The following is a 17,873-nucleotide window of genomic DNA, read 5'->3' on the forward strand; positions in this document are numbered from 1 at the left end:
TGCATCTACAGCCTCAGCAACCAAGCAGGAATTTATTTTGGCGGAAGGAAGGGAGGGAGTTCACCCAAATCCAAAAATGGGCGAATTGTAAGAAATTTTTAAAAGGTGCATGAGAAGATTCATAAAAAATTCACTTCACACACAGACACACATATACAAAAATCATTGATATTAATTATAATTGTGACATAAAAAGCACTCTCGTGTCATAAGTGCCAAAAGACTGAGCATGGGGATAAGGTAAAAGCTTGGAATAATATAAATGAAAAACAGAAACCTTTTTATATTATATTTTGATTAAGAAAAAAAGGCCCTAATATAGAGTTCAAAAAACAAATTCAAGTACAGCATACATCATTCACTGTTAAATTTATGTATTCCTAACACAATTAGCTTGTAATTCCTTATTTTTGAAGCTGAATTTTTTCCAGTTGACTCCTGCTACTGAACAACAACACCCCACCCCCATCTTTTCCACAACCAATCCTGTTGTAGAAATCAGGCATGTTTCATCATGTTTAAGTCATTTCACTTAAGGATTGTAATATGTATGGCTAGAGAACCAGATTTAATACGTTCGAAAACCACACTGGATATACAAGACGCTAAAAAAGGAATGAGGGTGGTTTTCAGCCAGGTAAAAAAAAACAAAAACACAGAGCAGATATTTCGGCCAAGACCTCCGGCAAAGCGTCCTCATAGCTCAACACAGGAAAAAAACACTGCATTTTCGAAATGATCTAGAGTAAGGCAGGAAAACGCTGAAACAAGTCATAAAATAAAATCTGAAACTGGAATTTGAAATGAAGTACCAGCATTCCGACTAAAATTGTACCGCGAGAGATTAATTTGTACCGTCTGAGCAGCGGGTTAAAACTTTTCGTAATAAGAAGAAAATTTGCATAAACTAAAGCTTGAACAGATATCAGAATAAAAATGTAGTCAATAAACCCAAAACTTACAAGAAAATTTATATTGTACCAATTTATTTCTAATTGTACCGCTTTGTACGAGGAATTCTAAATTGTACCTAAATGGTACAATTGTTCCGCGTTGGCAACGCTGAGCCAGAAAAAGTAAAAAAAAAACTATTCAAAATTAGATTGGGTAAGAATTCTTTTTCTAGCAATTATTAAGGTTTGTTAGCAAGGTCAATTGAACTAGGTTTAAAATGAGAAGGAATATCTATGATCTAGCTAAAATATTTGATTTGTCATTTCAATTTCGCTTTTGTTCAACTGGCTGAAAATCACCATTGCTTCTGGGTTTCTTAATTTTGTTCATCAAACGAAGACCCATAGATGGTCAGTGACCCCAACGAACACCCTTACTTTCACTTAAATACTCAGTACAAGAAGCAACAGTTTCTTAAAGAGTAAATTTTCGGCATGGGAGAACACTCGAAAAGTTACAAAAATTGTATTCGGATAAAAGCCATACGATTCAAAATTATTTAAAATTACTAACAAAACTAGACTTGTCACAATGAGACGGAACATGTAGCTTCAATAGATAGAGTTAAATCCTATTCATATCCCCGCTTAGCTATGCTTCAATGTCTAAGGGCAACCATTATCGGGTTTTATCGTTTCAAGTATAATGGCTACATTTTTATTCTGGCCTTTATTCATTATATTTCATTCATGGCCTTTGATTCAAACCTTCAACACGTGCTTCCAATCATTGTACTAGAGAAATTTTATAAATCTTGTAGTACAGGAATAAGCTGACTAAATATCCTTTTTGGTCGAGTATTTTCTAGCTCTATATATATAAGTTATAGTGCCTTGTACATAGTTTACTCTCCTTTTGCCTTCCTTGACTGAATGTCAAAACTAGATGTGCCTGGCCCCCTTCTGGGAGGGGGTCAGCCCTGGGGGATGTACATCCCTCTGATGATGATGAAACCAGTCATGATGATAGTACAGCCACGATATTAGCTATTGAAGATGTTTCACCTTGTACAAGTAGTCAATCAGACTCCAATGATGATTTTCAGCTAGTTGAAAGCAGAAAGAGAAAGAAATTCTCCAATACCCCTCCTGAAATTACCCCTAAGCCAGAAGGACTGAGAATCAACCAGAAACAAGCTACAAGATCCCCTCTACCCAAACCTCTTGTGGATTTCACCCCAACTAACAAATCAGAGATGTTCACAACTAAAGAAATCTTAAAGATCAGGATGCACCGTTACAAATATTGAAATGCAACTTTATTGCAAATATTACAAGAGATGGAGTCCTAGATGTTTTGTTAATGGATGGTAAAGACACCAAAAAAGCCCTAGAAATTAGCTGCATCAATAACATATATGTCACAGCTAGTTTAAAATCAACATTACAAACAGGACAACAACAAAAAATTGTGATTTACAATGTCCCCCCTGAAATCCCACTAGCAGATCTTAAAGAAGGGCTAATGAACTCCAAAGGTGAAGGAATACCAGTGCTAGAGGCCTTCCGACTGGGTAGGCCAAATGAAGCTGGACTTGTACTGAGCAAAAGTGTCTTGTTTATTTTACCTCTCTCAACAATGGTAGAAAAAATTTTCCTCTTTGGACAGCCAAAGACATTTAGATTATACCAAGAAAAGCCTATACAGTGCACCAAATGCATGAAGTTAGGTCATGTCTCTAAAAACTGCAAGTCCACCAAGACCCAATGTAATATTTGTCTTGAAGAGCACTCACACCAATCCTGCAGTTCTAAGCCTAAGTGTGCCAATTGTAAAGGAGATCACAACTCATTTGACAAAACAGCATGCCCCAAATATTTGGAAAGGCATCAAGTTTTGAAAATTGCCAGGAAGGAAAACCTACCAGTGGGAATAGTTGCAAAATCATACTGCAGTATTCTCAAGGAAAACATTCCTACTTTAAAGGAAAGTACTAAGATTCTTCCATAGAAGTGGGCCCCTAGTATAATTAGTACACCACAGCAAAGATCCTCAACAAGTAGTATTGCATCTCCATTGACTAGCCTTAAATCTCTTCTGGTTGATTTAAATTTCACCCCTTCAGGAAGATTAACAAATCTAAAAATAATGACTCCAAGCCTCAAAAAAGTAGCACTGCCCCCATGCCTAGTGTGCTGCCCAATTCTGCAATATCTGCCAGGATCATATTGCACTATCCAAGCTGATACAGTACCTGATCTCAGTCACCTTGATTTCCCAAATAGATATACCAAAACATCTGAAGGCCACCATTCTGAGAGAAATAGCTGTACACTATTTTTGTAAATCTGTTGTTGAAGAAACAGATAGTGAGGTTATTAGTATCCTCAACCAATATCAGGCTCTCCATTATCTCACAGAAATACATGACTAATAATATTTCTGTCCCTTTAAAGATACTCAAGAGGAATTGTGCATCAATTAATACAATGAAACTAGTGGACTTATCTGATTACATAACACAGATTAATGTTAATATTGTGTGTCTTCAAGAAACTAATCTACATAGACTAAAAAAGATTACCCTGCCTGGTTATAAGTGCTATCGTAAAGACAGGGGTACAAATAGGAAAGGCGGTGGTGTAGCAATTTTTATAGATAGTAATATTATCCATTTCCCTTTGCCTACAGTTTGCTACGATTTTGAAATAGATGTGATTGGAGTATCTGTCAACTTAAATGAAGGTAAATATATAAAAATCAAATCCTTTTATAACCCACGAGGTGAAACAGATATTCTTGAGAAAGAAACAGTTGGAGGAAAAACTCTTATTCTTGGTGATTTTAATGCCCACAGTCCATAATGGGAAGTAACTACCTATGAAAATAAGGCTGGAAAAGCATAGAACAACTTCTGATAAATGATACTAATCTGTCTTTGTTTACTCCTTATAACTTCCAGACCAGATTTCCACAATTGATCTCCAGATTGGTCCCACATATCTTTATGCAATGATTAATATTACAAAGGTCTCTGAACTGCAAACAGATCATATAGCCATTCTTACTTCATTAAGCAACACACAAGTTATGTCCACAAATCCCAAGCCAACGTATAATACCAAAAAAGCAAACTGGCCACTTTCCCAAGATATACTTGTATCTTTTGATTACTCAGAGGTATATAACCTCCTAGATAAGATAAAAAAGTTGAGAAATTATCATCATGGTTAGTTGCTGCTGCTGATGCTGCCATTCCAAAATATTGTAATAAGAAAAAGCTAAATCTTAAGAGGCTGCCTAAGACATGGTGGGATGATGACTGTGAATTAGCAAAACAAACTAGAAAAAAAGCCAGAAAGCATTTCCAGAAACATCCCTCACCTACCACACATCTTGAGTATAAACATGCAATAGCAAAGCTCAAAAGAATATGCGGAAAGTCCAAAAAGATAGCATGGGATAGGTTTTGCTCCCAGATTGACTCCCAAAAAGCCTTAACAAAAGTCCACAATTATATCAGCCAACTGAATGGTTATAATAAACCTATTGATGATAGGAAATATGATATATGTGTTAATAACAGATATATTCTTAGTGACAAAGAGAAAACTGAACTGTTTGCAGAGCATTATAAAAAAGACATCGTAAGACAGTCCCTAAGACGACCTCCCTTTTGTGTTCTGCCAAAATCCTGCTCACATAAGCTTTCTCTTGAAAAACCCTTCCTGTTTCAAGAGATGAAGCAAGCCATCAGCCTTAGCAATCCAAAATCAACTCCTGGACACGATGATATCCATATAAATTGGATTACAAAAACGCCCAGGCCAATTTCAATGTTAACAACACTAGGAAAAATCCTGGAACGACTGATTTTAAATAGGGTTGAATGGTTTGTAGGAGTTAATAACCTCTACCCCCCTGAACAAACAGGATTCAGAAAAGGGCACTGCTCACTGGACAATGTTGCTTGCCTTGAAAATGATGTATCCAACTCATTTAACCAAAGGCATTCAACCATCGCCATACTTTTTGATTGGGCTGATGCCTATGGTAATGTCATTCACCAAAAATTGCTGGAGGTATTAATGAATCTTGACTTTCCTATTGGCATTGTTAACCTGATTTATGATTTTCTAAATAATAAAACATTTGTTGTCCAAATTGGTAATTGTAGGAGCCACAATCACCCTATTAAAGAAGGCTTACCCCAGGGAGCCATCCTTAGTCCTCTACTGTTTAATCTATATATATCTGAGTTTCAATTAAAACATGCATCATTTGGGCTCTATGCAGATGACCTAGTAATCTGAAAATCAGGCAGAAACGTCACTGATTTAGTCAAAGATCTTCAACAAGATATCCACATAATCTCTTGCTTCTCAGAAGCATTAGGTTTGTCTATCTCCACTTCCAAAACCAAAGCTATCCTATTTACCAGACAGAGACATTCAACCATACCAAATATAGTTGTGAATAACTCTACTATAAACTATGAATCTTCACTGAAGTTATTGGGAATTGTTTTTTATTCCAAACTAAGATGGCATGATCACATCGAATCACTCAAGAAGAATATAATTCAGAAACTGACCCTACTGAAACGACTCGCTAATTCGAAATGGGGTTCATCACCTAAAACAATTATTGATTTTTATAAAGTTTATATCAGGGCAAAAATGGAATATGGTATTCAATTTTTTGCAATAGCTCACCACAGATTTTTAACATGTTGGAGTCATTGCAAAATTCTGCAATCCGTATTGCTATGGGTGTTTATAAGCATACTCCAATAATTAAAATGAGAAACCTGTCGGGGATCACCTCTTTGGAAGAAAGAGCTTTGCTTCAGAGCAGAAGATATTTCACCAGAATACAAGCATATGGTAATCAACATTATGTATACCAGAAAATCTTTCATAAGACACCCTCTATGATTTCGGTATCATCTTCCTGGAATCTTTCTGTAAAGGAGTTTCCAGAGTGGTCTTCTCAGTGGATGGATACTTTTCCCTTTGTGGATTCCCCACCATGGGATATGGTCCATATTGAGTGTCACATGAGTATGCTAAAAAAGAATAAATCCTGCTATTCAGCCAAGGAAGTCGAGATAATTTTTAAAAATTATGTGAATACACATTTTTCCAATTATATGCATGTTTACACTGATGGTTCTGTTAAAGATTCTAAAGCTGGGGCAGCTGCCTGTATCCCTGATCTAAACCTGAATATTTTTGCCCCCCTTCCAATTAATTCATCAGTACTTTCGGCTGAATTATTTGCAGTTCGACTTGCATTAGATGCTTTAAGTGAGATTGGGACCTCTTCAAGAAATGTCTTGTTCCTGTCAGATTCCCTTTCATCAATTCATTTTCTCAACAAGATAAATTATCAAGCTGATGATTATGACCTGGAAAATATACGCCAAACGATTGGATATCTGTTCTCGATGGGATGTGGTATTTCATTCCTTCACATTCCTAGTCATAAAGAAATCAAATATAATGAAATGGCAGATAATTTGGCAAATAAGGCTGCTGAGATCCCTCCGGCAAGAAATTTGAGAACATAGAATTACAGAGATGTTGTTAGAGCTAGAACAAATATTACTTACCAGCGATTTTTGTACCCTCCTTTCAAGTCTAAGGATTTTAATATGATCTACTATAAGTTAAAAACTGGAACGATTTTACTTAACGCTGATCTTTTTAAATGGGGAATCCACCACACCCCACTATGTAGAAATTGCTGTCAGACGTTGTCAAACGCTCAACATATTCTATCTGATTGCAACCCAGGAGATAATGATTCCAGGAGACTGAGGAATTACTGCCATCAATTAAAGATCCCCATAACTGTTGATGCTCTCATCAATTGCTCCCTATCACATGAATTAGAAGCTATTATTTATAGGTTGATGATATCAATCCTGAAAAGACGCCATTATTACTAGCAGCACGTTGCTTGTTGTCAAACGGTAGATTTTTTTTCTAGGAATATTGCCAGAAGCTTTCAATAATCAGTGGAGTTTTTCCTGTAAAGTCTAAGAGGTGAATGGACATCATACTGATCCACAGACCTCATAAACATAAGAAGAAGAAGAAGATTCTGATATCTGTTCAAGCTTTAGTTTATGCAGATTTTCTTCTTATTACGAAAAGTTTTAACCCGTTGCTCAGACGGTACAAATTAATCTCTTGCGGTACACTTTTAGTCAGAAAGCTGGTATTCTCCCTCTTTTGATATTCTCCCTCTCCTCATGGGTAGCCTAATAGGTCAAAAGTGAAGATGGCTACACGTTAATGTATAGTTAAGCACACGTGGGAACGGGGCTTTTGTCTAATTACGATATGCGTTCTACATTAAGCAAAGTGTTATATCAATGGAACCCTTAAGAGCCAAATTCTAAGTAAGACTACGAGAAAAAACACATGTGGTCTCTGGGGAAGGAGGACACCGGACTGCTCGACCTACTCCAAAACGTAAGCAATATCATTTTCTCAGCATGGAAGGGAAGCATAGCAAGGGATTCTTAAAGTTGAATATGCAATTCATAAAAATTTTTGGGGGAGGGGTTAAAACTTATTTTTGAAGATCTGGGGTGGAGGGTCTAAATTTGTTGTTTTCCCAAGTTTTCAATGACAATACCACAATCAAGATAACGGTAATTTCAAGCTTAGTAAAATTTGGGTTGTTTTATATTTCTGATATGAAAAGCGATACTAAAAATGATAAAAATTATATAAATTAATCGCGATACACAGAAATCGGAATACATCCCCCTATCCCCATTAAAAAAAGGTTGACCTGTTATGCCTTGTTGAAATCAGAGTCAAATAAATGTTTTTTATGCGTCTGATCGAAAGGCAGAGTAAAGCATAGTATTCTGATGTGAAGTGACGCCATAACAATAAATAGCGACACTGAAGACATTAATAGAGTGATGTAGAGAATGACGCAAAAGATGATGGGACTTGTTTTATCGCAGGCTCGTTACTCAGAATCGTTTTGAAGCTAGATTTTTGAGTTTTCAACGAGTCCCCAAGAGTTCCCATCAAAACAAAGGTGGACATATTAAACTTTATGAAACTGTAGTCATAAAGGGATTTTCAATGTGTCTGGTTGAAGAGTCCATAGCGAAGTTCGTTATTCCGATGCTGAAGCGATACTGTGATGTTAATTAATGGTGATGCCGAAGACATTAATAGCGATATTGATAATGATATGGAAGATGCTGATACCCCAGGTATGGCTGGCTTGCTGCTCAGAGTCATATTGAGATCACAGGCATACAAGGATTTTCAGTATGTGTGATTGAAGGACCTGAAGTTACACCTTAAACGTTGTGTTTTCAGGCACCGTGTTTGAAGCGTGTTTTGATTGGGATCGACAAAAATCGTTTTCACAGTCATCGTGTTCAACCCAGCAAAACTATAAAGCGTTTTCATCTTACAGGTTCCAAGCGTGTTGGACACTGGTTTCTCAAAACTGTAACGCACCAGAATAGCATGGTTGAACACGGATTCAGAGAAGACAATTTTTTTGTTTGAAGAGGGAGGGGCTAAGACCAGACCAGAAGAATAATCTAAATTTCTTCCCCGATTCATCCTGATCGGATGATTTAATTTCTTTTCTGGTCGTGCTTATTCAATATTAAATAAAAAAACAAGTTTTTTTTAAATGAAAGTAAGGAGCGACATTAAAACTTAAAACGAACAGAAATTACTCCGTATATGAAAGAGGCTTTTCTTCCTCAATGCCTCCCTCTGTACGCTAAAGTTTGACTCTTTCTCTTAGCTCTACTTTTTTAAAAAGGAAAAAAGTTTAGCGTAAAGAGCGGGGCGTTGAGGAAGAAAAGCCCCTTTCATATACGGAGTAATTTCTGTTCGTTTTAAGTTTTAATGTCGCTCCTTACTTTCATTTAAAAAAACTAGTTTTTTTTATTTAATTTCTGGACGTTTTTTAATTCATGCATGTTTTGATCTTGGCTCTCCGCACATAAATAATTAAAACGAAACTTTCATATTAATTATGTTTTTGGCTAAATGGCTTTCTCATAATTTTAATCGGAAGATTTTGAGAAAAAAGGAGAGAGGGAGGAAGCCTAGCTGCCCTCTAATTTTTCGATTACTTAAAAAGGCAACTAGAACTTTTAATTGTTTTACGAACATTTTCCTTAGTAAAAAAATTCGTAATTTACGAATTAACTTACGTAACGAACTTCTATGTTCGTATATTTTTATTGCGTATTTGAGGGAGTTCACCCCTCGTCGATACCTCGCTCTTTACACTAAAGCTTAAATTCTGCCCCAATTCCTTAGGAATGACCCTTGAATCACAAAGGCCGTAGAATAAATAGCTGAAATTACTAAAAATAATTTCGCGTAAAGAACGAGGTATTACGAGGAGGTAAACCCCTCATATGCGCAATAATTTCTCCTCGTTTTAAGTTTTAATGCTGCTCCTCACTTTCAGTAGAAAAAACTTCTCATATTTTATTTTTTATTTTATTTTTTCCTTGTTTTTTTTAAATAATGCAAAAAAATCCTGCGCCCCCTTCATTGAAAGTCTCTTCCCCCATGAGAAGTTTTTCCATGGAAAGATCCTCCCGCGTAACCCCCCCTCCCCCACATCAACTCTCCCTCCCAAACCAAAAAAAAAAACCTGAAAACGTCCGTACATTTCCCAGTAACCATTACTATATGTAAACACAGGTCAAAGTTTGTAACTTACAATCCCTCTCAGGGAGACTGCGGGGTAGTAAGTCGTCCCCAAAGACAGAGTTATTAGGTTTTTTGACTATGGTGAATAAAATGGCTATCTCAGAATTTTGATCCAGTGACTTTTGGGGAAAAATGAGCGTGGGAGGGGGCCTAGGTGCCCTCCAATTTTTTTGGTCATTTAAAAAGGGCACTAGAACTTTTAATTTCCGTTAGAATGAGCCTCCCGCGACATTCTAGGACGACTGGGTCGATACGATCCCCCCTGGGAAAAAAAAACAAAAAAACAAATAAACACGCATCCGTGATTTGTCTTTTGGCAAAAAATGCGAAATTTCACATTTTTGTAGATAGGAGCTTGAAACTTCTACAATAAGGTTCTCTGATACGCTGAATCTGATGGTGTGATTTTCGTTAAGATTGTATGACTTTTAGGGGGTGTTTCCCCCTAAGGCAAATTTTCTCAGGCTCGTAACTTTTGATAGGTTAGACTAATCTCGATCAAAGTTATATATTTGAAATCAGCATTAAAATGCGATTTTTTGATGTAGCTATTGGTATCAAAATTCCATTTTTTTGAGTTTTGGTTACTATTGAGCCGGGTCGCTCCTTACTACAGTTCGTTACCACGAACTGTTTGATATTTTCTTCGAAGACTGAGAGATGAAGATGGGCGTGTGAGCTGAAAAATCTCGCTTAAGTTGTGATGGAAATATGCATTTTCCTTCGTTGTTCATAAGAGGGCTTTTGTCTAAACAAGAGGAATTTACAAAAAATTTACCATTTCTGATCTTAACAACGTGGCACCGTTTAACAGTAACCTAAATACTGAGTCGAAATCTATGACTAGGAGGAAGTGAACTAAATAAAATGGAATAGAGGCCACTAGTAGCCAAAGTAGCCTAGTAATTTACCCTGTTTGGATGAAACTCAGGTAAGGAACAAGAACAAAAGCCAAACCTACTATTTATAGTAATTTAAATCCTTATTTACTATTCAGATGGAAACGAGAAAATGAATAAAATCAAAACATACTTTTATTAAAACTGCTGTTTCAGAGGAGCTTAAGTACTCGGTTGTTGATGAAAAGAAAAACATGAGCAGGAATGGAGCCTAATTTTGTTAATAGCAGCCTAAATACGGATTTACGATTCAGATGAAAAGAAGATTGTGATTGAATCCTACTTTTCATTAGTAGCGCTCTTAAATATGAGATCAAGAACTAAGTTACTTTTTAGATGAAAAAAAGAAAATGGAATTTCTGGAAGGGACTTGGATGAAGAAGAAATGAACAATGGAATTAACGGAGCCTACTTTTTACAGTAGTGCTGTAAAATATTTAGCGCCGTTAAATAGCAATTATTTGGACCGAAACAAGGAAATAAACAGAAAAAGAACCTACTTTCCATTTAGCCAAAATTCGTCCTCTTTAAATACTGGGCTGCATGCTATGGTAGTTCTACTCCTCAACTGAAAAAAAAGGACACAGATTGTACATAGAATATACCTGGCAATATGAAACACACTCATGTCATAGACAGCATAGCAGATCGCTATATAGGACATCAAACTGGTATTATTCATAATGACCTATATTAGGTATAATGAATGTCTAGATTCTACATAATGTCGAATAAACCCAATGACCCATTGAATAAATCACATGGCTCATAAAATATACATCTCTCCAAGTTCCCCCCAAGTACCAAGGCATCGGCGTGCAATGTCAACATTTTTACCCTGATGTACCCCGCCTTGGGTCGAATAAACCCAATGACCCATTGAATAAATCACATGGCTCATAAAATACACATTTCTCGAAGTTTCCCCCAAGTACCAAGGCATCGGCGTGCAATGTCAACACCTTTACCCTGGATGTCCCTACTTGTGGGTGCAAAAGTCCAAGGTGTCGGCAGTCAACGCCGACGTCTCGTCGATACGAAGCGGACGACATGTCAGCTTCCTGTCACCAACCTCTAATTTTAATATAGGCCTCAGTGACTTTCAGTGTTCCCAATCAGATTTTTTCTTCAAATCAATCTATTCAATTTCACACATACCGAATTAATGCGGTACGGTTCCCAACTTATTTGAAAGGTCTTGTCGGGTGGAATTAATCACGTATCAAGAACTGTGCATGCAAGGATAAATTAATCATTTGATACCAGTTGACATAAATAGATCACTTGACACCAGTTGTGAAAGTAACATAAATTTTGGTGAAAATCTTTAGGCTCTTCCATGTTAGATGCACAGATAAATTGGGTCAGTTTTGTTTATATGTCAGTGTCCATATCCCACTTTAACTGAATACAAGCGACCAATTAAGATTACTTTGATCAGTTCTGATTGTGTCCTATTCGTGTGAGTGTTGTCTATTGAAAAAAATAGCTTTCTGGGCTGACAAAGCAGACGAGAGAAAAAGAACACAGAGAAGCGAAAAAGTGTGAAGACAGAAAAAAAGCTACAGAGCCCGTCACTGTTTACGAATTTGATGACGACTACCGTAGCACTCATGCAGCAAAGTACCATGCAAAACAGTTAGAAGAAAGACGCTCTATCCGAATCTGTCCAAAAGAAGTTCAAAAGAAAGGTTTACGTTCCTATGGTTTCGTTAAGCCAGTGACGCAATTTGCCCAGCGCTAAAAAAAAAAAAAAAAAAAAAAAAAAAAAAAAAAAAAAAAAAAAAAAAAAAAAAAAAAAAAGATCAAAAGCTGAAAGAAGTGCTGTTGCTAGTTGTAGTGACTTTGTTGACGGAGCAAACAAATATGTATATATATATATATATATATATATAAATATATATATACATGTATATATAGGATGGATGGTATGACCCTTCAGGAGGGAAAAGTTCTCTAATTATTTAGGGGAAGATAGTTTAATTTGGATAATTAGACTATACTTTGATTCGAATAACAAATACACTAAATGAGCTCCATTTCTCGAACCATTCCTGTGCCAAAGTTAAAGTTTGATTTAAAGAGCAAGGTTTAGAGATAAATAATTTAGGGTAACCTTGGATATATTATGAAAAACGAAGTGTAATTAAATACAAAAAAAGTATTATCAAACAAAAGAGAAGAGTGACATTAAAACTTAAGAAAAAACTGAAATTATGTCGTATAAGAGGGGTACTGACGCCTCCTCAGCTCCCCGCTCATTCAACGAATCTTGTGCTTGAGAAGCTATTCATAAAAATTATAAAACAAAATCAAAATTTAACGTACAGAACGAGTGGTTTAGGAGGGGGCAATCCGGTGACCGAAAAGCAGTTTCCCCACGGCCGTCACCGCCTGAAAACTTACAATGAAGAGAGGGCTTTAGAGAAGCAAATTCACTTACGTGGTCGACGTGCAGAGTCACTGACAGTGAATCATTCATGGGTAGAATCAGTTCGTCGTTCCTCTTTCCCCCTAGAAAAACCATTTTTTCAGACAAAAAGGACACATAAAATAAGATCAATGACACACGTCTGACACTTACGAGGGGAGGGAGAACAGATTGATCATCCATTGGGGTTTTAATCTTTGTGTGAAGATATGACTATGGGCAAGCCAAGGCAAGAAAAAGGCAACAGAAAATACTAAAATACTTTTGCTTTTTCAACAAGATTATTAATATTGAGACCTTCTTTTTTTTTACCAAGAATGATGAAGAGGATTTAGGTTCAATAATATTCTAATACTTCATGTCTTGAATTCAGCGACTATCTTAAATTAATGTCTTGAACAGCCAGTTTCATCAGACTTGATTTCTCTGTTTCTTTCTTAGGAATTATTACAACAGATTTTCACCCACTTCTATGTTAATCATTGACTTTGAATTCTGCACACAAGCTCAAACATGATGACACTTCACTGTTGCATAAAAGGTATTTGCCCTCAACATGCGCCCTCACTTATGGGGGGCCAGTTACAGTCCTAGACTATGTGCAATTGTACGACATGACATTGTTCACTTCGAGCAATTCTTACAATATAACATGCAAAAAGCTTCTATTAGTCAAATTTCGCGTTGCCATCAATTTTTGCCAAGGTTTTAACTCATTTTTGAACAATATATTTGTCAAACTATCCTCATTATTTCACAATGACGTAATCCTATAGACTGGGTTATGAGTAGAACACCTGTTAACGAAGAGTTGTAGAAATTCAAACAATGAAAACTAAGGGGAGAGAATAGGGGAAGCGAATAATATAATATTATTCTAAGCATTTTTGAAGTGGATTACTGCTAAAGAAACAAGTCAAAACTGTCAACTTTAAGATAATGTTTCGAAAGTGGTTTCTGTTCAACCTTTCGTCAGTGGCCTACAAAATCTGAGTCTTTCAAAAGCCGATCTGACCTAATGTCAAAAAATTGTATTCTGGGAGGCCTAGTCTTCAGGCTTAAAGCCCTTAGCAGTAGTGAAGGTACTTCAGATTATGATCAAATTTTCTTATCTTTGACAATTCTCTTTCTTTAACAGGACGATGTCCCCTTTTTTCGCTTTAAATATCTACTCCATTATATAAATAGATTTTCACCGCTTCTGTCAAAAACTTATTTCCATTATGTAACACTTAGTCTTATTCTGTAGCCTAATAGGCTATTGACCACTTTCCTACTTTATTAGCCCAGCATGATATTGTATTACGAAAAGAGAAATCACCAATGCAACAGCACAAACACATTAAAAAAAAGAAAAAAAAAAAGAGACAGAAGGAGAAAAGGAAGACTGTTTTCCTAAATTAGTGATTAATATAGATCAGCACTTGAATGAGGCCTTAACTCTACTCATCCATACAATCACATAGGTCAAACAGCATAGCCATACACAATCAACCATAAAGAATAAGCCATGGACAAGCAGTCATGTCGTCAATAAGTATAGGTCGTCATTTACCAAACAGTAAAGACAAAGAATTCAGAGGCAACAACCCAACACAAGGGCTCATCAGGAGAATACACTTGCCTATAGGGTTTCGGCACTTTAAATTCTCTACCCAGTCAAGTGTTGTGCCTACCACAGAATACCCATGGTATCCCCATGTCAGGTATCACCCCTATTTCAAATATATATTTGAAATTTACTGACTCACAATTTCACATGTTCTGAATCACTACAATTAAACTTACATTTCCTTGAGTTAACAAAATATACAGTAATGAGAGCTATTGCCATCAAAAGGCACAATAGATCTACGCTCCTTTATTCCCCAGTTTTTAATCACCACCTATAATTTTTCTTATTTTCTTTCGAGTTCTGCCTCCAATTCTTTTTATTTTTCTTTCAAGTTTATTTTAAATACCAATAATATCTCATCCGACCATTAGCCCTAACACAGATATGCACGTTCCTTCCCCAACTCTGAGCTCTCTCTCGTGGTTTTCTTTTTCTGTTCAAATCTATTTTAACCACAAATAATACCTCATCCTCCCAATAAATATTCCTTGTTTTCTTTAACTACCTCTTGTAAATATAATTTTTCGTTTTTAATTTTAAATATAAATAATATCTCATCCATGCATAGCACCCTAACACAGATTTGCAAACTCTATCGTCACCCTTTAAACACTCCAGTTGATTTTTATATTATATTTTGAATCTAGTTTAACCTTTTAAACTGTAACGAGAGCTATTCCCCGCAACAGCAATAATACGTCTTTTCATTCTCTGGCTCCACAATTCACTCACCTCCTATGACATTCATATTTTATACTTTAATATTAAATACTAATAATACCTATTCCTCCCAAAACCCCTGGTACATCTATGCATAGTTCATTTTACCCTTTTAATAATTTCCTATGATTCTTTTTTTAACTCTAGTTTCAAATACTAGTGATGCATCATCCTCCCAAGGGCTTTAACACAGCAATGGATAGCCTACTCCATCCTGACTGTCTACAGACTAACATAAATTCTAGATTTTATTTTGTCTAATTTATTTTTTAGATATTAATAATACTCCATTCTACCAAGAAGTCCAATACAGATATGCAGGCTCCTGTGCCAGCTCTCCAATCAACTTCTATAATGTTTGTTTTTCTTTTCAATTTTATAATGTTTATTTTTCTTTTCCTATTGTCACGTCTATTTTAAATAAATGATACATTGGCCTCTAAAGATCCAACACATACCAAACCAGAGCCCTCTCCCAACTCTTAAATCACCTAATATGAATATAATCTTCCTTATGACTTATTTTTTTTTAGATACTAATGAGAAGTAATGCTGCTAGCAATACCGACAGAGGGTAACTCAAACCAAAAACACCAACTAGTCAAATGAAAAACGTCACCAAAGATATATCAACCAACTAAAAACCATAAAAGGAAAAATTACCTCACCTCAGACAGCTCAAGCTAGGCAAAGATTATAAGAACTTCTCTACACAACTTCTTAGCTACCTTCTTGCAACTATATATCTATTACAAACCATACAATGATAACAGAACATATCTTGATGAGCAAAATGTGCCTCCGTGAGTTAAAACAGTGATTTCAAATACCCCATGTTTCCTGGTTGTATCAGAGCTAGGGTAGAGGCACCGATGATTCAACAGTGCAATTTCGGAACCACTGTCAAAATTTTCCTTCAAAACAGGATAGCTCTACTAAGTCGTGACTTGTAATATCATCTCTGAAAGCTTTCATTACAATTTGAAAATGCAAAACGTGGACAATATATCCAATACACCAATATAAGAAAAAACATTTAATTCAATCAATTTCCTGTTTTCGACACAAAATGAGCTCCAGACAAATTTTAGCTATGTAATGTTCAAACTGTCATTTCTTGGTTATCTTTATTTTTTGCAAAAAAAAAAGGTTGGAATCAGCACCAATGTATCAAGATGCATGTGATCTTCTCTAAAATGTAGCCACATTGGCTTTTTCTTGATAAAATTAATCTAAAATGGCAGCTAATATTGTATTGACAAAACTATGTTCCAAGTGTCAAAAATTCTTGTCTGATGAAGTGGAATACCAGAACCGCTAAAAATGTTCCTTCAGCCGAATTCAAATGTAGATATTGGCTTCTCTTATGAGATTCATTTCTTTTGAAAATATCATGTTGTAACCTCGTCGAAATTTTCGACAGACAGCAGCAGGCCCTGGGAAAATATAAGTTACTCTGTCGAAACTTCACTGAACATGTAAAACAGATGAGAAACAATTGGTGTCGAAATTAAAGGATCCTCTGACGAAAACCTTGGTGTCGAATTTACAGGTGCTTTCTCAACAACGAGAGATTTTGATTATTGTTATTTGTAATAATATTTCACATGAAAAAAAAATTTAAACAGTTTTTTTACCGTAGTTTTCCTGATTTGGTGATAGACTTTTCCATCATCTGAGGAACTGCCGCTTGGCCTCATATTGACTTAGTTGATCGCAACACCCTAATTCATTTATCACTGATTAATTTTGAAGTAGAACCTCTCTTACTAAATTCTATAAATGTTTTCTTTCAAATTGATCCCAGGCTTTAAAATACAAACTGTTCTTTCTGAACCCCTCCCTAATTAGCATGGAATTCCACAAGGAACCTTATTAGGACCACTATTATATGTAGTATTAATATGTAGATGACCTGCTGTTGCTTGAAGTATGTCATAGAACTATCAAAAATGACCCTCATCAAAATCCTACCCATGTTTTGGATAAAGCTAAGAATTTACATATGAAAGTAAATTCCACTAAGTCAAATATAATGACTATAGACTTCTTAAAATTCTTCAAATCCAATCCCATTTTCTTAAACCCTATCCCACCTAAAATGCTAACAAAATATATTAAACTTTTCGGTGTCACAAACATCTAATAATCAAACTGTTCGTGGAAACGAACTGTAAGTAAGGAGCAACCCGGCTCAATAGTAACCAAAACTCTAAAAAACGAAGTTTTCTTTACCAATAGATACATCAAAAGAATCGGATTTTTATGCTGATTTCAAATATATACGTTTCATTGAATTTAGTGTTGCCCATAAAAAGTTACGAGCCTAAAAAAACGTGCCTTGTTTTCGAGAAAGGGGGAAACACCCCCTAAAAGTGATAGAATCTTAACAAAAATCACACCATCAGATTCAGTGTATCAGAAAATCCTAGTGTAGAGGTTTCAAGTTCTTATCTTCAAAAATGTGGAATTTTGTTTTTGTTGTTTTTTTTGCCAAAAGAAAGATCACCAATGCATGTTTCTTTGTTTTTTGTTTTTTCCAGGTGTGGTTGTATCGGTCCAGTGATCCTAGAATGTCACGAGAGGGCTCA

General features: G+C 35.8%; 1 protein-coding gene across 1 annotated transcript in view; it reads right to left on the minus strand.

The window, feature by feature from the left end:
* Positions 1–17,873, minus strand: part of LOC136036450 (diphosphomevalonate decarboxylase-like) — a 48,432-nt gene that overhangs the window by 14,745 nt on the left and 15,814 nt on the right. The window contains exons 3-4 of the mRNA XM_065718690.1: positions 12,960–13,030; positions 11,017–11,084 (exon numbers count right to left, since the gene is read on the minus strand). Coding sequence (XP_065574762.1) covers positions 11,017–11,084; positions 12,960–13,030 — 139 coding nt within the window. The remainder of the gene's footprint in view (positions 1–11,016; positions 11,085–12,959; positions 13,031–17,873) is intronic.

Source organism: Artemia franciscana, chromosome 15, assembly GCF_032884065.1.
Source record: "Artemia franciscana chromosome 15, ASM3288406v1, whole genome shotgun sequence".
Lineage (NCBI taxonomy): Eukaryota > Metazoa > Arthropoda > Branchiopoda > Anostraca > Artemiidae > Artemia > Artemia franciscana.